At 44.2% G+C, this 23,902-nt stretch overlaps 1 protein-coding gene across 2 annotated transcripts; it reads left to right on the plus strand.

Annotated features, from left to right (window-relative positions):
- Nucleotides 1–535: 535 nt before the first annotated feature.
- Nucleotides 536–23,812, plus strand: LOC130252834 (glycerol-3-phosphate acyltransferase 3). 2 transcript variants are annotated; one of them, XM_056490828.1, is made up of 12 exons: nt 536–1,095; nt 10,819–10,891; nt 16,191–16,485; nt 17,557–17,631; nt 18,132–18,221; nt 18,410–18,503; nt 18,912–19,027; nt 20,124–20,179; nt 20,650–20,735; nt 21,158–21,286; nt 21,757–21,836; nt 22,661–23,812. In XM_056490828.1, the coding sequence occupies exons 1-12, from the start codon at nt 955–957 to the stop codon at nt 22,785–22,787; spliced, it is 1,362 nt and encodes a 453-aa protein (XP_056346803.1). In that variant the 5' UTR covers nt 536–954; the 3' UTR covers nt 22,788–23,812. The 2 variants fall into 2 exon arrangements, with proteins under 2 accessions (XP_056346803.1, XP_056346802.1); XM_056490827.1 differs by having other exon boundaries at nt 835–1,095; nt 16,215–16,485.
- The last annotated feature ends 90 nt before the right edge of the window (nt 23,813–23,902 follow it).

Raw genomic sequence — 23,902 nt, forward strand, 5'->3', positions numbered from 1 at the left:
GTAAACACTTGGAAGAGTGAAGATGCTGAAGTGCTGTTTAGCAGTGTCAGGTCTAGCTGGACAATTGTGGTTCTTGTGTCCAGAGACTTTATCAGGGATCATCCTGCTTCTGCCTCAGAGAAATAATTTAACCAGATGAGGCAAAGAATAGGAGGAGAGACACCAGAGCCAAAAATAGGAGCCAGAAAGCAACGCCCTTGTCCACATGACTCTCCTGGAAATAGCTCTTTTGGCCTTGGACTCCAACTCAGGCTTTTTTGTTGGATCCTAAGCACTTGTCTCTCAGGTACATTTCTGATCTCTCATACACGGAGAGGCACACCAAACATCCCATTTCTATGAAACAGCTATGAAAGATGCACGCAGAAATTATGCTGACTGCCTTTTTCTGGGAAGATGATGCTATTCCCTTTCCCCGGGGTGCTTTTTTAAGGCTAACACCGTAAGAAAGTGGTGGATTGTGTCATGCCAGGTGCGGTAGCACTGCTGTGCACAAACCGGGCAGCCACTTGCTTGGGCTAAGCTTGGCTGGGGCTGGACCCTCGCGAGAAAACACAGGCGGACCTCTCGCCCCTTTTCCATTCTTTAGCTGTCCTCTTTGATATTCACAGACCCAGCAGCTTTTCCCAGTTTTCCTTTGCTCGCCGAGCTGCTCGTTTCGGGCTTCCTCCCCGCTCCAGCCCACGGTGCCGCCCCCGTTGGAGCCGTTTATTCCCGCACCAGGAGCCTTCCCCGCCACCCGCTATCCCCGGCTCCGGCCGCTCCCCACCGCTCGGGAGCCCGGGGCACTCGGCTCCCCGGGCCGGGGCGGAGCGGGCCGGGGCGGGCCGGGGGCGGAGCGGGCCGGGGCGGCCGCGGGCCTTTAGGGCCGGCGTGAGGCGGCGCCGCCCGCTCGCCGCTCGCTCCGCGCTGCTGCCGGCCGGCCCTGCCCTGCCCTGCCCTGCCGTGCCCGCCATGGAGGTCGTGTGGGCCGTGGGGCAGGTGGGCACCGCCTGGCTGGCCGTGGTGTTCGGGCTCATCATAGTGCCCTCGGCGCTGGGCGTCTCGCTGGGCATCTCCGAGGCCTATATGTGGGTGCTGGTGAAGACGCTGGAGGTAGGCGGCAGCTCTGAGGGGAAGAGGGGTGTTCCCGAGGGGAGCCGGGGCTGTGGGGGTGGATATCCTGGATATCCTCGAGGTCCGTCTGCCTCCTGCTGTAGGGGAGAGCGGCTGGGTCACGTCCTGCCTGCCATCAGCGCTGCCGGCTCGGGAAAGCTGGAGATCCGTGCTGATTTCTGCCGGCTCTGAGCGCTCTCCCCGCAGCCGCAGGAGAGCGGGGTAAAGCTTGTCACCTGAGGCTGTGCCATGGCCGGGGCGAGGCTGTCAGTGCTCGCTGCTCCACCCGGGGAAATGATGCCGAGCCATGCTCGGGGAGGGGGCAAATAAAGCTCTAAATAAAGCTGTGCTGATGCTCAGAGACGCCAGCTCCCATCCAAGCACCTCGGTTGCCATCTGCCCCTAAATCCTCAGGGATAGCCACTTTCCCACAGATAACCTGCTTTCTGCGTGGGGCGTATTTAATATGTGAAAACCCTCCCTCTGAAGCTCATGGTAGTGGTGAGGAAGAGTGTTTTTAAATTGTTGCTGGACACGATCAGATTTAAATATTTACTACGCTTTTTCCAAGGAGGAGGGGCACCCAAGCCAAGGGAACAGCTGGAAGGAGGAAAAGTGAGATGACTCACAGCACAGTCAGTGGCCATGCAATATACATCAGTATGTGACTATGGAAAGTAAATGTTGTCTAATTTCATCTTCTTCGAGGCTTTCAGGCAAGCCTTGTTCGTGTATTTCAGTGCCTGACTAAAAAAATCCCACCTATTAAATCAGTATTTGTTAAATGCATCTTAAGTCAAAATGTTTTAATGCTTTTGGGTGAGAATGAATCTGCTCAGGAGTACTTTCTGGGACTGTGAATGGTATCAGGATAGCTGTTGAGCAGAGAAGATGCAGTTATTAGTGGAAAAAAGGATTTGAATAGCAGGTAGGAAGTAAAGATCACCCTGGCCTGAGGGAGCAATCCAGATGGCCTAGTGAGATAGTCTTGTTTAGATGACTTGTGATGACCTGTGAATAACCACAATTTACATTCTTTATTCCTAGATCATTAATCATTATTTTTTAGTGTCATCAAATGTTGCAACAAGAGGTGACTCAAAAGGTTTTGGGCAAAATTATGGAGAAGTATCTCATGGCATATTGACGATGGTTAATTGTGAGAGCTCTCCTGTTGCCTAAGGGAGGAAATAATGACTTATCTTGCAAGTCACTATTACTTTTGCATGAAATGCTTTCTGGAATTGCATGCTGCTCCGTATATTAAAAATTATATTAATACATAATTATATTTGACATAGATATGATATAAAATAATGCATATATGAAAGAAAAGGCAGTGAAATATTGAAGTATTCTGAGACAAGTCAGCTAAGTTGGATTTGCTGTGGGAGGGTGAAAAAGCTCAATCCACCTAGGTATTCTGCTTATCTCAGCTTGGCCTTGCTTTACTTGTGGATTCTTTGTCCTCAGAATGCTTCCATGGGGATAATCCCTAAAAGGAAGTGGCTTGTTTTGGGATGTCTCCTCTTCTTGGCTCACAGGTCTGTCTTGGTTAGAAGCCCCACAGAGGCTGATTGTCTGCAGCCAGGTCCAAGCAGTGCCTGCAAGAGCACCTGAAGATGTGTAGTATGTAAACTGTGGATATTAATCAGAGTAATATTAGGAAAAGTCCTCTATCCTTGCATATCAGACTTTTAAGAAGTAGGTTATTAAATAATTTGGAAAGATGTATGTCTTTTTATAAGGGATAGTTATAACTGTCATGTTAACAGTGAAATGTGCTGCTAGCTGAGTGTCAGACACTTCCCTGGATGTCGAATTGAATGTGCACAGTCTTCTCCTAGAAGAGTTTTTTGGCTCTGTGAAGTCACAGGATGCTGCGTTCTCTGATGACTGAGGCCTTTTTCAGCAGTGTGAACTTAATAGCTTCCTTAAGCTTCCTCTTCCTCTCCCAGCCCTGGATCTCCCCAGGCCTTTTCCCCTCTTTCCCAGGAGGAGGGTGGGCTCTTGCACCTGCAGAGTGTTCAGTTTGTTGCTTCTTTAATGAGCCAGATTACAGGACTGTCTGCAAAGTGGTGGCTGTTTGTGCATCCCAGCTGATACCCAGTTGCTCCCTGGTTTTGCCTGTTTGTATCCCGTGTCTTGGCAGAGTGGAAGGACACAGTGACTGAGGTTTGTTTCCTACATGGCCTATGTTGTCAGGTTACAACGTCTGCTTTTTGACAGTCAATCTATTTTGAGGGTCCAAGTCTGTCCATAGTTCAAGGACAGTTCTACAGTTTGCTGAGATACCTCTTCAGGTCATGTCAGATAAAACAAGACATCCAAGAATGAGTCTGTGGTGTTCAGTTGTTGTGTAGGCTGTGGGATGGAGCAAGTTGAACATGACAGGGGGCTTGTGCTTGAATTTTTCCCTGACAATTAAAAAAAAATAAAAAAAATCTTTTTTTTCTTGTTTCAGGAGGGCAGAAGTTTGTTCCTGGTGCTGCATGATCCAAGAAAAGGGAGGGGAAAGCTCCTTTTAGAAACAAAGTGTTTTTGTACTTTGACCATCTGACATTTCTGACAAGGGCCATCAGTTGGTGCACAATAGATTTTTCTCTCTGCTCAGCTGCCTCAGCAAGTACATGCTGCTAAGCACAATGCAGTGTGTACAGATGAGGATGTGCTTCTCTTGGGCTGCATTTGACCCTTAAGTGCTGCACTAGGGATTACCAGCTTTATATGGATATATTTTTTCCTATATGGCTGTATTTTTTTTCAATGTGTTAAGAGAAAATGTGTGGAGAGTTGTGCTAAAGAAGTGCAGCAGGCAGACCAGTTCCTATTTGAAAGCCTGCTGAAAGTGCATTAACTTGCTTCTGAATTACCTTACCAAACAACCTCAGCAAACTTTTAGGAAATTGCTCATTTTTTTTTCTTGTGGCTTTCCTTCCAGTGTTAATATAGAAGGATTTCTGACACCATGTTAGTATGTTTTTTTTAAATGTGGGAGTACTGCTGCAGAAACATCTCCAGCAGCTGTTTGCCCCTACCAGGAGCTAGTCTGGACTAGTCACCTGCTGTCCTGATGGTTGTGAAGTCACTTGCCACAGAAATATTCCCTGCTGCTGAGATGCTGAGGACTCTCTCTTGCAGTCACAGCACGCTGCACTGCTCCCTGTTTGTTTTTAAACATCAGCAGATAGCTTCCAGCTTTAAATTTAGTGAATCTTTACCTGTTGGTCTCATTTTTGGTCTGTCTTAATCCAGTGCCTCTTGTGAACTCTTGTGTCAAGGCCCCTGCAAGCATGCCATTGGAGCTGTCTTGCCAAGCACTGGAGAATCCAGCCTTTCAGCAGGTCCTTTGTCTTTCACTGAGGCCCATAGAGCAGCCACTGTCACAGAGGATCAGTTTCTCTATTTCCATCAGATTGCAGAAAATCTGGAGGACTGCTTTGGGCTGTGTGTCTGTATATTTGGCAGTAGCAATACAACCCCAAAGTGATGACCTCTGCTTCATGGATTGCAGCTCACCTTGTTAAATACTTTGGGGTTTTTTTTCCAGTCTGCTGGGTTGTTTTCTCTTTTTGGGGCGTGCCTTGCTGTCTGAGACAGTTGAGTTGTCAGCAACACTTTGTACAGACTGCTCTGCTTGCCCGTTCTAATGGGAAAAAATTGTTGTGTTTTTAAACTGTGCGGTGCATAATATTTGTGAAATATTAAGAAACAAGGAAGCCTGAGGGAAGTCAGGTCTTTAGGTCACATTTGTCAGGAAAAAACCAACGTGGCTATTAACTAACAACACAGTATTATTTATTTCTGGTTTGTTGATGACTGCAAGCACTTTTAGTGCACTCCCCTTCCCAGTCTCTCAAGGCTTTTTGTGGGGGCTTGCAGTGAGCAGAGAGAGTACTTCTTGTGTGGCTGCTTTTGCTGGCTGTAATTCACAGCAGATGCTGCACTTGTAGGTGTTTTTCATGTCCTGTAACTGATCCATGAGAGTCTAACAGCAGCCCCTTGTAACAGAAGCAATTTCTGATACCTTATTATGCTGCCTGTAGGGAGTGTATTTTTGCTAGACGAGAGTGCAGTATTATTCTGTAGCTGCAGGTTAAGCCCAAGTTCCTTGTGTTGCAGATAACCTTGGCAGTATGAATGGATCTAGATGTGAGGAAAAAGGACCTCTCAGTGCCTCTGGTCAAACTGGAGATGGTGGCTGTGCAAGGCAGGTGTCCTAGGTATGCCAGGCTGCAGCTTCTTCCCATGAGTCACCATTAGGATTGTGTATGATACAGGGTGTGAGGGTGGGGAAAGGAGAAGGAGAGGACCAAGCTGATAAATAGATGAATCATTGTGGGCTTTGACTGCTGCTTGTGTAACTCACTGGCCTGGGCAGCAAGCTTTGCTGACTAATGTCATTGCATGGAGTCAATGAAGGCCTCTGTCTGTATAATTGGTATCCTTCAAGGACTGCTGGGCAGAGGAGAATCCAAGAGCTCTGCAGGCTGCCAGCTCAGATGGTAATGAGAAGCATGTCTTGGAGACATGCCTGATGTGAATGATGCACCCTTGTTTACAGGGCTCACACTGACTTTTGGAATAGTATTTTAGCAAATTTTATGCAGAATCTTGAAGTAAATCCAGCCTGTATTAACGTAGACCTCAGGCCTTTGAAGGCCTTTATGTATTTTTTACCACAGATTTAAAAATCAAGAGTCTTTGCACATCAGTAAGTTTGGCAGAGCTGGAGATTGCCCTCTCCTGTGGTTGCATCAGCAATTAATGTACCATGTTCCAGGTCAACAGCTCTTGTCTGAAACTGCTCTCAATTTTACAGCAGGTGAGCACTGTTGATAAGCAAATGCTGTTTAAAAAATAACAGCAGCTGTATTTAGAGCTTGCCTTGACAGAAGAATTTGTGAAGCTGCTGTAAAAGAAGCTGCTTGGCATTCCTTTTGCTGATGCCATTGGTGTTATCCTGTAAAGCTGGACTCTTATTTGCTCATTGGATACCTGTCCACCAGGAAGGACTTGCTGTGCAACTCCTGTGTGCACAAGAATTTGGGAAGCTCCTTGGAGGCAGTGCCAAGGGTTCCCATCAGAATGAGAAGTGCCCAGGAGATGAGAGAAGACCTTTTGCCCTGACTTGGAATTGATTGCCCCTCGTGGTGCTTGCCTCACACAAAACAACCCAATAAGTGGCATGCAGATTTTGCTGTGTTAAACAAGGTGGCATTGTGTGGGATGTGCTCTGCAATCTTTGTTGTTATTGAGGTTTGGAGAGATTCCAAGGATGAGTGCTCACCCAAACTAGCACATAAACTTTTGGCTTTGATCTGCTAGTGCCTTTAAAAGAGGAACACCAGTGTCTGTCTCCATGTGATTGCAGATCTCAGTCATCTCTCCCTTCTGACAAATTCAAACATTAAGTCAGAGATGATGTAAAGGTGGTAAATGAGGTGAAAGGCTAAGCCCCATTTCTTAGGGGAAGGAACAGGGCAACACTCTGAGGTGTTACTAATGCTTTGTCTTTTGATCACAGCAAAGAATGTATAGAGGTGCTTTCATGAAAGGACATGTCAGGTTTGGTTTTGGAGATAGTCAGACCTCAGAGGCAAAAATCACACATTTACAAGAGGTATCAAAAGCCCTTCCTAATTCCAGATAAGACAGTTGCCAAATAGACAACTATGTTTCTCAAGTACTGTATAGGTCCTCTGTGTGTGGCTGTTGCTTAGTGATGGCTAAGTGAAATTGATCTTTTGGTCGCTTTGGATTTTTTTTTTTTTTTTTTTTTTTTTTTTTTTTTTTTTAATGCTGATAAATTAGAGACCTTTTCTGGGAGGATAAGGAGGGTGAACTTTTCAGGGGGAAGTTGATGTTTTCCTTGCCTAGTAAAGCGTGGTATCTTCAGATTCTGCATTGTGTAACTAAAGCATCCAAGCTACTTTCTTGTCAGCAGTTAGGATATTAAAGTTTCAAAATCAGACTTGTGATGTTTGTAGTTGTGGGATCATGCTGTTTTCTAACTTTACATTTTCAGTCCAGTGGGTAGCCCCACTATAGAACTATTTTTAATCTGTATAGGAGCCTGTTTTATACTTATTCCCCAAAGCTACTTCAAGACTCCCTACTAAAAACACAGGTCTGCACCAAGGTCCTTGGGACTTGCCAGCTCAGCAGCAGCTGGGAGAAGCCACTTAGATTTGTGCCAGTGTTACTGAGAGATCCAAAAGAATTGCCAGTCTGCTTTTTGCTCATTTCCTGAGTAGAAGGGAGGCTATGGCTTATAATTGTTCCATGCTTTGATCTCTAATACACAAACATACTGTTTTTCCCTCTCTGGGGTGGATCAGCTCACATTGTGATGATAGGTCTTTGTAGCATAACATTGTCCTTCAGCATAGGAACCAGCTGAAGCAGTGATGGGTGGCACATATCCCTGACTAGCAGGAAGGAAGGGGAATTACATTCCTGTGGGTGGTGTCTCTTTTGTTTCCCAGCCTGGATATAAACAAGCTTTTCACTTCATCAGAGTTGAGGTTCTGGCTTTGGTGGTAGTGCCTTTAATGCAGGTGCCTGAGAATATGTGAAAGAATTAGATGTTTAGTAAAAATTTCTCATTTCTTGCTCCTTGGTGCTGGAACACACATAATTTTTGGAAATGTGATGGATTGAGGTAAGAAGAAAGCTGGCAGAGAACTTAGAACTTGTTTGCTGTGTCATCTGGTAGATGTGAGTCCTTAGGAATGCCCAAACACTCCTGAGCAAGAGGGAGAGCTGATCTCGTCATTGCCTATTTTACTGAGTGTGCTTAAATCTCCTGAGAGGGCTGGCATGGGATGTCAAACTGCCTCAGTCACTGACTTGTGGAGCACAAGTCAGCTGTCCCTGGCATGTTCTGTGCAACCTTTGCACAGGGTGCCACGCTGGTGCCAGGCTCATGGCAGCGCTTCCATCTCCTGGGAAGGCACGGGTAGAGGGCAAAGGGAACTGGCCTCTCCTGGCTTTGTCTTTGCCACTGCCCCCCCAGCCCCCAGGTGGGCTGCTGCACCTTTCTGGAGTTGGGTGGACCTGAGGAGCAAAGGTCAGACCACTCAGGAAGAAGGAATGTGCTTTTCTGAATAGGGCTGATAAATGCATCTGAGCAGTGGAAACAGACTTGAGTGACACGACCCTGCAATTTCTCTGCTTTGGGAAGGTTGTGCTGCCTCCTTTGCATGGAAAAATGTCAGAAGATACTGCCATTCAGGGGGGTGTTGCAAGCTTTTGGGCATTACAAAGGCCTGTCTCAATAACCTGAGTCCTCAGACTTTGACATAGTCTAGCATGAATCCATAACTGCTTCTGGATTTCTGTAACAAAAGCTTTCTGAAGGGAGTGTTGCATTCTCCTTCTGAGCAGTAAACAAACTGTTCTTCCAGGTTTTGATTATCCCTCTGAGAGGATTTGAAAGGTGAAAACTTATTTTTTTCTGCTGGTGTGTATGGTTGAGACCATTAGCCAAATATGCTCTTGTTCCTCTGTGTGATGAGTGACTTAGCTGTTTGTGGAGATTCTAATTCCTTGAATGCAGCTGTTCAAGTCTGGCCAGAAATGGTTGTGTAAATGTATTTGCTGGTCCCTCTGTACCCCCAAATGCATTCCATAGGCAAAATATAAAATGACAGTGCTGTCAATAGGTTCTTCCTTTAACAGTTTGGTATTTCCCAGAACTTTTATGGTCACAGTACTGCTAAGAATGATGTGTAGACAGAAAGTTACTAAAAGTATTTGAGTACTACAGAAAAAGCTGAGTTATTTCTGCAGTTAAAATTAATTCCTGGAAGAGCTATTGCCTTAGCAGCAGCAGAACTGGGAAAATGAGTGACTATATTGGCAGGAGAGGTTGTGATTCAGCAAAACCTGATAAAGTAAGCAGTATTGGCTCATACTGGGAAGTTATATGGTGGTGGTAATGGCATGAGTCAGGGTGCTGAGCTTTCAGAAGGGAACTACATCTCTACATGTCCCACAGCTCGTTTGGAGGGGAAAGGTGGAAAAATGCATGGTTTAACGTGGGGCTGGGTCCTTCCTGTGCAGACCAAGCATCGTCTGTATGTTCTTAAAAAAATATGTCTTTGATACTGATTAAGCTGTCATGATTTGAACAGGATAATATTCCTGATGTCTTGATATGAGCTCATTTCTACCAAGTCACCTGTCTGTCTTGAAAATGCCCATTGTAACAGTGTTCCTAGAAATAGAAAGGTGTCTTGTGGAGGAGGAATAGATGTAGGTAATGGGGAACCACTGAATCAGCTTTATTTGGCTGAGCTTTCCATCCTTTAACAAGTCTACCGTGTGGGGAAAGGAAGGATTCAGGTCAGAAGGGCTTCTCTGACATCACAGGCTTTGGGGTGGAAAAAGGATTATAATTGTTAACCCAGTAAAAATGAAGCCTGAGATAGAGGGCTATATAAAAGCTCTCTGGAACTGAGTCAGATGGAGGTCAAGAAACCCTTCTGCCCTGAGAACAGGTTAAACTGGCTCCAGCCTCATCAGGGCTGGAAATGAGACAAAGTCTCTTGACTGCCCTGCTTTTGCAGGAGCCAGAGCAGCTGGAAAGCTTTGGCACTCACTGGAGAGCAGAGCTTATTTTATTCCCTATTTCAATCTCATTCTCTCAGACCACCCACAGGAAAAGAGCAGATAAACCTCCAGTGAGCTGTCAGCCCTTCCCAAGGGCAGGGGAAGGGGCTCTCTGTAGCTCACCCTAAAGCTGGTGAATTGGCCTGTTTTTCTGCTGCTCAGAGCTTCAGAATGAGAGCTGAGAGAGTTGGGGTTGTTAAGCCCAGAGAGAAGCAGGCAACTGGAACACATTGCCCAGAGAAGCTGGGAACTCTCCATCCCTAGAGGTGTTCAAGACCTGGTTGGATGGGGTTCTGAGCAACCTGATCTGGTAGAACGTTCAGGGGGTTGGAACTAGGTCCCTCTAAGATCCCTCCTTACCCAAATCATCCTACCATTCTGTGAAGGTGCCAAGAAACAAGCAATTGCAGAGTCAAGGGAAATGTCAGGTTTGTTCAGCTTGGAAAATACTTGGGTGCAATCCTTTTTGGGTTGAGTCTGAATTTAATTGAAACTTCCCATGATTGCAAGTGCTATTTTTGGTTTTTAGTGAAATCAGCTGTGTGCAGGCTTCAGTTTCACTTAACCCAGCTAGGACTTTTTAGGTTTTTTTGCTTCAGTATGATGAAACTACTCTGAAAGAAGACAGTCTGGGTTGAGATGGTCTGTCAGCTTTGTGGACACATGCTGTGTGTTCCGTGTCTAGCTCAGCTCCTGGGGTTTTCCATGCAGCCTGGACTCAGGGGCTGCTGTGGCAGTAGCAAGGCTGACAGAGACCTTTCAGGCTCTTGGTGGCTGTGTACCTCAACTGGAGCTGAAACACGTGTGGAGCACTGAGCTGGCTCTCTAAAGACTGAAAGCAGAGCTGGGAAGTACTGACTAGAACTGAGTGTTGGTTTGGTTTTTTAATTATTATTAATTACTCTGAGTTTCTTCATAAGAACTGTGTATGGGTTTGGGTTTGTGGACACATCTTAGGAAGATGAATGATGATTACAATGATTACCTGACGAAGATATTCTTTGAAAATCACAACTTGTCTTTGACTAACTGTTGGTTTTCTGGGTGACATTTTTCCTTAAGTGAATACTGCATTTGTGAAATCAATGTTTTTCTTTCTGTTCGCAGTGGGCCACTATCCGGTTACAAAAAGGTGCCAAAAAGCCACAGCCACAGATGCCACGGACTCCTACTGCTAATGGTGAGAGCTGGGGCTAAAGTCACATTGGTGAGACTCATGCTGTGGAGTTGGAGTACTGAGGCCTTCTCAAATGAAGCAGTTAGATGTGTGCCTGAGAGAACTGGAGAAGAGGTGGGATGTTACATGCTCACTGAAAATCGTGGTTTATCCTCAGGCAGCTGCTCACTCACCGCCCCAGTGGGATCAGGGAGGGAATCAGAAAGGTAAAAGCCTGAAAGCCCATGGATTGAGATAAAGGCAGTTTAACAGGGAAAGCAAAAGTCACACACACAAGCAAAGCAAAACAAGGAATGAATTTCCTGCTTTCCCATGGGCAGGCAGGAGATCAGGGTCCCATCATGTGTAACAGTGACTTGGAAAGACAAACACCATCACTCCAAATGTCCTGCTTTATACCCCGAGCATGATGCCATATAGTTGGGAAGATCCCTTTGGTCACTTTGGGTCACCTGTCTGGGCTGTGCCTCCTCCCACTCTCCCAAGCACCCCAACTTCCTCATCAGCCTGGCTGTAGGAAAAACAGGAAAGCCCCTGGCTCTGTAAATCCTGCTCAGCAATAGCAAAAACATCTCTGTATTATTATGGGGTTAATTTTCATCTTGAAATTTGTCTTTACCCTGATGCTTACAACATTAGAGTACACTCATATTCTCTGAAGAGATCTAAGAGTTTGTTGGACAGCACTTTTCTTTCCAAAGCTCAGTGTTTTTTCTGTGGTAGGATTGCAAGTTGAAAGTGTGTAGTGGGCTACTTGTCTTTTTTTTAGTCTGGTGCTATTGACCTTTTACCCTCTGGAGGTAGTATCAGTGTTTGCCAAACTTCTTACACTCACTGTCTGTAGAAAGACAGCTGAAAAGTTGCTTCATCTTTCTTCCTTTAGCCTAGTTTTGAAATTAGTTCTTTATATCTTAACCCATACTGTGTGTGATTTGTGGTAGGCTGTAGTAGGTCAGAGTTGGCTTAAAGACTTTGGAGCCATGAGAGAAGTCTGTTTGCCCAGGAAACAGGAGAAGGCTGAACAAAGCATTGCAGCCAGCACTTGGTTTCCTCCTGGTTCCTGAATGCTTCAGTTTTGTTATTCAATTGCTCTGTTTTGACAGCATTTGGCAGCCGTGTAAGCATTTTCTGTGTGCTCCCTCCTTAGGCTGCACAGCTGGAAGCAGGCCCAGCCTGCCAGTTAGCAGACAAGTCAGTTGTTACCTGAGCCTGTGGATTAGCTCATGTGAACATGATCCAGCATTGGGGACTGAATTGCTGAGCTGTGTATGTGTTTCAGCTCCAAAGGGATGTCCTTGTCAGTACTGCAAACACTGGGATCACACTGTCTGGAGGCCAGGCATGGAACTGGCTTTCATGGCAGCAGATGCAACTGTCAGCACCTGTGATAATAACCTGGAAGTACTGCACAGCAGCTCTGAAAACAGGTTAAAACTTTTCTTGCTTAATTGCTGACTTTCAAATGGCTGAGAAAAAGTACATCCTATATCACTCACCTGTGTCCTGGAAGTTGTGGGGTTTTTTTGGGAGGAAAGGGGGAAAGGCAAGGTTAGCAGTCCTTTCAGCTAATTGTCAGGGACATGTTGTCTGTTTCCCAGGTTGTCAGTGATGCAGGAAGATATCCTTTTTCTTCCTGTAAGGCTGATGGTGCCCCATCACGTCATGGGCCAGTGGGAGGGCAAGAGACCACACTGTGCTGCTTTGGCTGTCACCCTCCTAGACATCTGATTGTTTGACACATAGTTATTTCTTCTCCAGTAAGGAGACATCAAGGGAGAGATGTCCTAGCCAGTAGATTGTTCTTTGAGCTATCTTAAAAATAAAAATAAAAGCTACAAGTATTTCTCCTGTGTGCAGCTGGGGGGTATGTAGTGTTGATATGTGCTGTGGTTCAGAACCTGCACTAAGTTGAGTGTACTTCACTATCTGGAGGACCATTAGAGATAGTAAAAATGGCCTGAGGTAATTCATAAAGATGATTGCATGCAGGCTACGTTCAAGCAGTCTTATGGATCACAGTGCTAGCCTGAAGCCCTTTTTAATGTCCTTTGTATATCTGAAATAAAAAGTTAAAACCTTTCCCTATTGGAGGTGGCTCTTTCTGCTAGAAGCTGGAGTCTTAACTGTTCCTTACTTCAGAAAGTATGGGGAGACATGTGGTGCCAAGCTGGGCTCCATATCTTGCTCTTGGGAATTTTTTAAGCATAGGAGTAACTGACTTGTGATTAGTTCCTGGCTGTGGAAGCAAGTACTTGAGGGCCAGGGCAGGTGTAGGTCTAAGAGTGCATTATATAAGCTGGCATCCCCTGAGGTGACAGAACATGAGCAGACAGAGAGGCCCAATTGCATTACACAATATTTACTGAGGGAGGAGAAACTCCTGCTGATAATGAATTACAGAGTAGTTGATTAAAACAGGGTAAAGGTAAATGTTTGTGTGTATGCACCTGTGTGTAAATGCTGAAAGCATGTGTGTATCACCTCTTACGTCTTTCCTGACCACCCAGCCAGTACTAGGAGGGGGTCAGGATAGGAGGGAGGACTGCAGATGTATGTGCAAGGGCAAGTTTTTCTGTTCCCTGGCACAGCAAAAATGGTCTTCCCCAAATACTTTGAAATTGTGTCCCTCAGTAAAAAAAAACAACAAAAACCCACACCAAAAAAACAAGTGGGCACGACTGAGGAGACACCACCTTTCTCTGCAGTATCAAATCCAGTGTGCTTTACATCTCTTGGCAGAAAGGGCAGCCAGTGCCCTTGTGTTGGTGGTGTGATAAGGAACAGTTTCAAGAGAAGTGCTGGCTGATGTATTTACATGGGGAATTACATGGTGCTGTCATCTCAAGATCCCTCTGTGCTGGAGGGCAGTGTGTGCTGGACCCAGTGGCTGAGCTGGTGCCTGAAGGGTAGGTGTCTATCTCACTGCAGCTGAATAACCACAGAGGGCTCTCAGCTCCCTGTGTGGGTGCTGGCTGGGTTGTCTTCAAGGTGTTGGGTTTAAACCAGACAAAAATGCTAATAAGAGATCTGAAAATTACATTCATAAATGAAAAGCTTATGCAAATTATGTTAGTAGTGTCTAGTTACTACATAAGTAGATACTACTAAGGAGCTAATTACTAGATAGTACTAAGTAGATACTACTAAGTAGATCTACTTACAATGTAAGCAGATAGTGTCAAATTTGAGCTTGGTATAATTAGTTGACTGGAGTATGTGAGCTTGAAGGTTTGGGGCTTGTGCTGCAATACTGAGAAAAACAGTGACTATAGCCTTTTTTGTTGTTGTTGAGAGTAATGTTTGCTGTACTCTTGAGTAGTGCTGCCCTTGGCAAGCTCAGGTCTACCCATGGCCAAGAGATTAAAGGCCATTAAATGTGAGTTGTGGTTACAAGAAGGCTAAGTACATCACCAGAGCAGCGTGTGTGTAATTCTGTTCGTAGTACCTTCACGTGCTGCTGAGATCTTGGCTTGGAGTTGCTGTCCCAAGGCTGCAGGGCAGCTGGTGCTGGCATGAGGTGTCATGTGACAATGACAGCACAGGCTGATGAGGCAAGACATTGCAGCCCTGCTCCCTCAGCTTGCTAGCAGTGTGAATGGGCTGAAGGAGAAAACATTCCCAGCTTTGGGAACTGGAGAGATGGATGGTACTTGGGTGCTGGAGCATTCCCTGATTTCTTGCACACAACCTGTTTCTAGCAGCACAGAGCTTAGAGACAGGTCAGATTGACTCACAATCCTGGAAATTTCACAGTTTGGAGATTTTCTGAGTGCAAGGAAAATTTAATAAAAAATTAGAGCTCTGATTTGGATTTAACGCATGACAAAAGCATAGTCCATTTTGGTAAATTTTTGTTGTGATGCATGCTTGTATTATTTAGATCCTGAGAAGCATGTGGCCTTTTGGGTGAGTCATATTAATGGTTTCTATGTGTAGGTTTGTGATAGCATGATGCAGTGAGGTGGCCTTCTGGTACAATTTGAAGTTGTGGCTGCCAGGTTCCAAGCTGAAGGTGCTAATAGGTTTTGTTGCAGTGTTGTTCTTTAGTGTTTACCTCAGTGGTTTGTGAGACTTCCTGTGTTTTTCCATATGTATTTATGTACCATATGAAGATTTTCCATATCACTTGTAATTTAAATGTTACAATTATTGGCATGGGAAATATATTGAGAGATTTTCTGTTGGCAAGACTTCATTAAGAGAAGATTTCCTACAAAAACACATACTACTGTATGGAAAGTTCCTAGTAGCTTGATGAAATTGGGTGCTGTGTCCTTTCCCTTTTTTTTTATCTCGGCATGGAAGCACAGAGATTATGCAATTTATCAGAGGGTATCTGACAGAGTGGCAACCTGAACTTGGACCTCTGTAATCCAAGTTGAATGTCTCAGGGGATGGTTGTTCTGGTTAACTGTTACTCTAGATTTCTCTGGTCATCAGTTTCTGGAGCCAGACTTGCTTACCAGCAAACAGCTACTTGATCTTTGTTTAGCTTACACAATTTGTTCTTGCCTTGGAAAGTTCTGATGAGAAATTTGTGCTTATCAGACCATAAGCTTAAAAAATGAAAAGGGTGGAGGAAGGTGAATACTTATTTGCACTGCAGTTCTGAACCCTCCAGGTTACTCTCCAGGCATTATGTAGTCAGAATTCAACTGAAACAGCTGTTAGTGCTGAACTGAATCAAAGCTCCTCTAGGCACAACTTGCTTTGACGTGATGTTTTGGAGGGTTTTTCTTTGTTTGATTTTAAATAAGACAAAAAATTAGTGTGGTCTGCCTGTACTTAGAGAAAATATTTGTGCTGTGAAGGCAGGGAAGTGTGTTTGGTCCATGTACAATGTTGTGGTCTGTGGCTTTGGCAGCATTGTGGCTGTGGGACACCAGAATGCCAGATAAAAGATGGGAATAGGCAATAGGGAAGCCTCCATCAAGGAGATTGAATGCCCTTAAATACACAGAGCACAGAAGGGAATGGAAAGGCCAAGGTCTCACTTGATTTCTTCTGAAAGCACAGGAGAGTCCTGGATGAAGTTTGAATTGAAAACATGCCAGATGGTGGGAAAGGGCTTGCCTTCTTGCTTTGTGTTCAGTTGGTAACAGAACTGGATATAGTTGCTGCTCAAGGTGTTGGTATGAGGAAGGGGAACTGGAAGTGGCCTCCTACAGGGTATGCTGTGTTCAACTGCACAGCTTCTCTCCTTCCCTAGGAGGGGCTCTGACAGTAAATTTGTCTCCTTGAGTAATGCAGAGTGACAAGTGGTCTGGAGGGTGACTGTTACATCACAGAATTATTTTCACAGGTGGTTATCCTTTTCCTTCCCAAGGTATCATTGAAAGGGATGAAACACCTATGGAGAAAGAAATCTCCCTTCTGCATCGAGCAGACTTCGAATTCTCCCACATTTTCTACTTCTGCAGAAAAGGGTTTGAGGCCATTGTGGAAGATGAAGTCACTCAACGATTTTCCTCAGAAGAGCTGCTCTCCTGGAATCTGCTCACAAGGACTAATGTCAACTTCCATTACATCAGCCTGAGGCTGACAGTTGTGTGGGTCATTGGGGTGATAGTGCGGTACTGCTTCCTGCTGCCCCTACGGTAAGCTCAGGTGCTGAGGGGCTTGGTCAGCCTGGGAACGGGTAAATTGGTGTTTTCTTGGTGAATGTCATCTCAGCTTTCTTTAACTCAAGAGCAGCATTGGCAGATATAAAGTATTAACTTGCTTAAAGGCTCCCTTTATGTTAAGAAGCCCTTATTCACTGTGGAGGATAGAGTAAGGCTGGTGAACATCTTTTCCATGAGTGCTTCCCCTAAGTCCATGTGTATTGGCAAAATGAATGTAAACTAAAGCTCCCTGACACTGTGTACATGGGAGTATCTGGATCTGCTGCTAATGGGTTTCGTTGCATCATTTATTAGTGGTTTATTTTATCTTTTTTTGCTTTTACTCAGAGTTAGGGTTAAAACACAAAGGAGACAGATTTATCGATCAGACTTGGTTATTTATTGAATCTTATTTAAAGTACAGAGACTTCTGCAGCACTTCTAGCTACTAGCTAAAAGTGAGCAAAATGGAGGTAGATTTAACTAGTTACATGGTTTTTAAAAGCTAAATAGTTTTATTAAAAGCTAACACCTATATTATTTATGCTTTTGATCCAATAACTGAATACGTGACCTGCACTGCGGGATTTTTTATCCAACTGAAAACTACTATCCGAAATCACGAAGAAGGAAGAAAGAGACAAAGCCCAAGAATGTTCATCTTGTCCTACACCTATTACTATATTCTGAAAACTCCAAATTCAAAACCTTTCACCATATGAAATTACACACTTCTGTTCTAACTACACACCAGTGATTCTAACTTTATCACTTAAATTCGGAAGCCTTCTCCAAGACTTCAAGTCAAAAGCGGTGTTCCCTTGGGGTTAGTGTCAGAAAGCACAGAAAGTTCAAAACTCTTAGGCTTCTGGGTTCCAGCGTGCTGCCTTTGCCAGACCATGACTTTAAGCAATAGGTCAGGGAATTGCTGAGTTAGAGAACTGTGTATGTGAGGTAGCTGAGGAATAATTGAATTTCTGCAAGCCCTTTCCATTTTAAAGAGGGAAAATAATATTAAAATGAGCAAAGTTACTTACTTAGGTTTAATGTCCGTTTTATCTGTAGCTTTACCCTCGCTGCCATTGGGATTACATCCATGATTGTGGGAACAACAGCAGTGGGACAGCTGCCGAATGGCAGGTAGGTGCTGTGTGTGTGGGATGAACTCACCAAATTGCATCAGGGCAAGCACCTGAAGATTGGGAGTGGACAGATTTGTACTTAAAACAGACTATTGATAGTCCATTCCACCCACAAATTTGTGGACCTTGTTTTAATGGCTTTTTGAATTTAAGCTGAGGTTGGATTCTTACCAATTTTGGCACTGAGGTTGATGATTTCTTATGGGTTCCTCCAGCTGCCATGAGATACTCAAATGGGGCATTGTAGGGCAGGTAGTAGTGTTGGGATGAAAAACACCCAGCAAAGAGGGGACAGCCTTGCCTGGCTTAAGTGACACGAAGGATGTGATGTATCTTGGCTGAGCTGCTGTAGCAAGTGAGTGGTAGAGCTGGGAACATCCCTCTGTGCTCCAGAATACCAGGAAAATTTCAGCCCTGAGTTGTGTTGAGTAGGCTGGAGAATATTGCATGTGTGTCTAGCTGCTTTCCAGGATGCTTCAGAAGTCTGATTTCTTTCAGAGTGAAGAACTACCTGAGTGAAGTGGTTCACCTCACGTGCTCCCGCATCCTCGTCAGAGCTCTGTCTGGTACTATCCATTACCATAACAAGTGAGTGAGCAAAAGTGTGGATATGCTTCTATGTGTGTGCCATCCCATTGGAACTGGGGACTGCTCTCCTGAGCTGCAAGTTGATGTCACACTGGAGGGTGACTCACCTGACAGCTTCATGGAGATATTTGGTGTGTAATGTGGTGCTTAGTGCACTAGCAGTCTAACAAAAAAATATGTAATTGCAGGGAAAACAGGCCTCAGAAAGGAGGAATTTGTGTTGCCAACCACACATCACCGATAGATGCGATCATTTTGACAAATGATGGATGCTATGCAATGGTATGAGGAGATCTAAGATAACTACAGCAGAGGGACCAGGAAAGATTGTGGGGTATTGCTTGTGGACTTTAGTACTTTATTTTCACAGCAGAGATGCTTGCTTGAGCGCTGGTCAGTGGGGAAAAGTGTAAATTGTGTTGAAATTTGTCTATATTATGTGCTGGAGAAGTTGTCCTTGGAGTGTCAATGCCAGGTTCTTGATCTGTTGAAGTAGCTGAGATAGGCTTCCATGTGAGTGTCTATATGCTCTCAAGTGAATGCATTTCAACAGTTCTGTGGTCACTGCTCAGCCCTGGCTTGCAGCTTCTCAGTACATTTGGGTTTGTTGGATTTTCTTGGAGGGGTGGAGAGGAGGAGGTTCTGCCTTTCAGGTGTCTCAGACACTGATGTGCCTTGCTGGGCTTGCAGGTGGGCCAGGTTCACGGTGGGCTGATGGGCATTATCCAGCGAGCCACAGTCAAAGCCTGTCCTCACGTCTGGTTCGAGCGCTCTGAGATGAAGGACCGCCATCTAGTGACAAAAAGGTGAGGTGTGTGCTGGGCTGCCTGCCTGGGGAGGTATGGGGAGGCACTCAAAGACCTGGATTTGGGAATGAGCTGCAGGGGGTGTGTGCAGCACACTGCATCGCTCAGAATGACCTGAGTGTGCTTGCTTGTGTGGGCTTTGGTGCAGTGCACTGCAGTCAGAATGTCAGGTTCCCAGGTCACCTAGGCTTGAAACGTTTATACAGCATGTCATGGTTCAGATCAAAGGTTCTGGGAAGGTTTGGAATGCAGACAGTCGCAAAGCATCTCAGCTGGGAAGCCTTCAGCATAATAACTCGTGTGATGAATTCAGATGTGTATTTTGAAAGGACATAAAGATTTCTGGTACTTTCTGTTGAAGAAATACTGATGATAAAATTGGCTTTCTGTGACAAAAACTGTCTCAGTTTCACTGGAAATTGTGAGCCACCAGAAATAAAAAGCTTTCTGTTTGGGTGAGAGGCAAAATATCCTGTTGTAAGAATATAAGCTGTGTACAGAAGTGATTTTCTGCAGGATGTCACCAAAAGCATACCCATGAATGCACTGTAGTACAGAGATAAAAACTTTTCCTAATTTGTAGAGAAATCTTTAGGTTAATTTGGACAGGTTAACTTCTTCACTGGCTTATTGACCTCTGCACAGCAGGACAGCTTTGCCAAGTTGTCCAAGTGTATTCAAGTAGTATGAGTTGTAGGCATTTAGAAGTCTCCTTTTTCAGAAATAAGCTGTTAAACAGCAGAGGCTGGATGGACCACTGCATCAATAAGTTTTTTTCTTATGCAGGCAATTCCTTGAAGGTTAGAGTTAGTTGGACTGGCTTAATGGCATGTAATGGTTGGCTTCTCTGAAAGACATTAGTAAAATAACATAGAGGAAAGAAAACAGGTTTGTTGCCTCAATGTAGTGCTCCAGGTGCCTAAGGGATGTCAGGCACAAAGCTTCAGTTTCTGTGGAAAAGCAAGTACAAATTAGTGTCTAGTAAAAGGCTTTGGTTTCATATGTATGCAATACATAAAGGTATTTTTAATGCACCTGCCTGGGGAAAGAAGAGTGGAAAGGAGCTGGTTTTTAAGCTTTCCTTCTGCTTCCACAGACTCAGGGAACATGTGGCAGACAAAACCAAGCTTCCAATCTTAATTTTTCCAGAAGGTAAGAAGCTGAACTACTTATCCCCATTCAGTGTAGATATCATCCGTGTTCTTTTTTCATGGCTTCCTCTGCTCAAATCTATCTTCACCTCTGGCTTCAACTTTGTTAGGGCATTCCTGGTTTCCATCTTTAATGCAAGATGAATAAACATGGAGACAACACAATACTGTCCCTAGATGTTTCTTCTCCTGGCAGAAGCTGCAGGCAGAAGAAAGGGAAGATTGTTTATTTTGCCCTGAGATTATTGATTTGCCGTCCTACAGATTTAACCTCAGCATTGTGCTTTTTGTTTTGCACACCTTCTGGCTACATTCAGGGAGTCAGTCACAAGACAAAGGCTAAAAATAAGCAGGGGAGAGATGCTTGACTCAGTGAGTAGCAAATGCAGGCTCTTTGTGGTAAGACCTGTATGTGGATGTTGTGTTGTACTAAAATGATTGTGTGAAGCAATGACTTTCTCTTCTGGACAGGCACCTGCATAAACAATACATCTGTGATGATGTTCAAGAAGGGGAGCTTTGAAATAGGAGGGACAATCTATCCTGTTGCAATCAAAGTAAGTGGAAATAGCTGGCTGCTGAATTTCAGAGTTTGGGATGGGATTTTGTCAGAGGTGCAGGAAGCTGTCTCAATACAGCTGCTATTGAAAGAACAGTAGCCCTGGCAATTTGGTATATGCTGTGGATGGCTCCTGGAGAATAAGTGGCTGAAATTAAAGTGAAATCCTTGGCCTATAGAGCCTGGCTGGTAGGCCCTGATGAGGTCAGCTTCTTCTTCAGAAAGCTGTAAGGAAGAGAAATCCATCTAGTCCTTCCCAGTGCTGAAGGGAAGCATCGTGCTCACAGCAGAACTAATTCTTTTGTCTGTTCAGGCAAATGGGTGGCATCTGCTGCTGGTTCTGCCATGTAATCCCAGGTTTGAGAGGCTGTGATGGTCTGGGGAAAGGCTTTATCAACTGTTTTTTGTGATCCTTGGCAGTATGATCCTCAGTTTGGAGATGCCTTCTGGAACAGCAGCAAGTACAACATTGTGAGCTACCTGCTGCGAATAATGACCAGCTGGGCCATCGTTTGCAACGTGTGGTACTTGCCACCAATGGTTAGAAAGGTAATCCAGCACCTGGTTGCCTGACTGCTATTTAAGAACTTAACTGTGTTGGCAAGTGCACTTTTATATTTTTTTTTTTCCCCCCAAAACCTCTACCCACCCTATGTCTCCAAATCAGTTTTATACTGGATTTTGTCAGTGCTGACTGATGTATGATTTTTCATGATGCAGCTTGGTACCATGAGCAGTGCATCAAATATGCAAAGGATTGCAGTAAATGCAATGCTGTTCACAGTAGCAATAATGGTAATGTTCCATCTTGTTGAAGCAAAATTTTCTCTTAATTTCAACACTCTAGAGGAAAAATGAGCTATTATCACATGAGAACATCAGATTGTGATGTTGGCATGATAAGGAGTGGGTTGTTTGGCAGTGAGCTAATTTGATGAGGCAGATAAAAAAATGTTATGAAAGTCTGTTTCAGTTGACTTCTCTCTGCTTTGGTTATGTTGAATTTATGACCCTTGAAGGAAGGTGAAGATGCTGTTCAGTTTGCCAACAGAGTGAGGTCAGCCATTGCTCGTCAAGGAGGACTGACTGAACTCCCCTGGTGAGTGATGAATCCTTGTTAGATTTAATGGACTATTTGTGGTTAGTTTGACTGATAGGTGCTTCCCTCCTCAGCTTTGTGACAGATAACATTCAACACCACTTCATTCCACTCAGGGAAAACAATGGAGTAACTCCACATGCACCTATGTGAAAGTAAAAGATGTATAAAGTTTTTGGAGCATGTAGCGTTCAGTGAGTTTCATCTAAAGGCTTGATACTTTTGCAGCAGGTCCATTCACAGTTGTTTCTCATGTTGAGATTAAGTAGCAAAAGTGAGATCGCTTGGCAAGTCTGATGAACAAAAAAAAATAAAACAGGCCTTGAGGCTTTCTGCTCTGACGTTCTCATGTCCTGCCTCAGTGAGTAGCAGGATAATGCCTAAATTTCGTATGACACAAACTTGAGAGGAAAATCCAGATGAAGAGGATGGGCAAATAGAGTCAATTATGAGACTTAGCTCTGAAAAATGTAAGGCAAGGAACAGCTGTAGTGTTGCAGAACATTGGCTGTCTCTACAGACTGGGGAAGTAGCATCCCAGATTGCCAGAGATTTCTATTGTAGGTACAGCCTGTTACCAACATGAATAGACTGCTCTAATGGGCTGAATTCAAAATTTGAGCTGTACAAGCATTGTGGCTTAAGGTAAAGGCTTTAATAAATGTGCTTAAAATTGGATGTTATAGAAGTTCTGAAAAAAAGCCTTTAATAATAATATTAATTTAGATTGCCTACCTTAATCAACTGTAGAGTTTTAATGTAATGCATGGTTTGATAACAGTAACAGCCCTGATGGATTACTGTTTGCTCTTGCTCTGTTCCAGGGATGGAGGTCTGAAACGAGCGAAAGTCAAAGATACTTTCAAAGAAGAACAGCAGAAAAACTACAGCAAGATGCTAGTGAGAAATGGATCAGTAGGAAGCTTGTCTGCAGAAACTGAGTCAGACTGAATGGTGATTCTTGAAAAGTAACTTTGCACAACCAGCCTTAGCAGGAATAATGTGTTTTTTTTAAATTAAAAAAAACCTGACAAAAAATAGAGCAAGGAAACAAGGAAATCCTTCATTGTGTGTATGCATATTCTCTGTGTGGCTGGTGCAGAGCCTGCCAAGGGCAGCGTCTCTGTGTTCCTCCCTGTTCATTCTTTTACTATCCTGCCCCTCTCCATCTCCATGTGATGATGCACTGCAGCTCCTGGTATTCCCAAGTTGAATGCCTGCAGAGTGAAAAGATGAAAAAAAACACCTCAGTTTTTCTGATTTTGTAAGGATGAAGGGAAGTACACTGAACAGATGCTGTCAGGACACTGGTTGTGAAGATACCTCTTGTTCATGGTACTTTAAAGGTTTAAACATAACAAAATTTTGTCCTTTTTTTTCCTGTTGCTCACAGACTTTTTGTTGTAGATGGCTTAAATAACATGCTTTAGGATGTTGTCAGAACTGTAAGATTGACTATTTTTCTTAGCTTGCACCTGGATGTGCAAGGAGGGAATGGAAGCAAGTGCTGCAGAGACCCTACAGGATGGGAAAGGAGCTGCCTGCCAAAAGCACAGACCATGGACCATGAGGAATTTGGTTGCCTTATAACATGGTATTGCCTTTATTGAGAACTGCTGCCTGAGGGAAGATGAGGGGCAAGTCCTCAATCTCCCTGTCCATTGCTGTTGTTGAAATTGCTTTCTTGAGCTCTGGAACTGTAAAGGTAAGGTACAGTTAGGGTTGGATAATGTAGGCTATGACAGATGAATTTTTGTGGATTGTCAGGAGATCCCATCTGCAAAAATTATTGTTAATGGCTTGAAGTCCTCAAGAGAGCCACTCCAGAAGCACATTGTGCGTTTCCTGGGCTAGCAATAGCTATCACAACTATAAACATAGGATCTGTAAGTCAGCTTTGATACGAGACATGGCACGTCCAAATCTGCAATATATTGCTGTCTGAATGTAATGAGAAATAAATTCTATATTTCTAATGGGTCTTGTGTGGCATTACTACTGTTTTCTAAATCTCTGTAATTAAAAAATTTATACTTCCTGAAAACTTATCATTGGAATTATGGAAA

Source organism: Oenanthe melanoleuca, chromosome 4 (genome assembly GCF_029582105.1).
Source record: "Oenanthe melanoleuca isolate GR-GAL-2019-014 chromosome 4, OMel1.0, whole genome shotgun sequence".
Classification (NCBI taxonomy): domain Eukaryota; kingdom Metazoa; phylum Chordata; class Aves; order Passeriformes; family Muscicapidae; genus Oenanthe; species Oenanthe melanoleuca.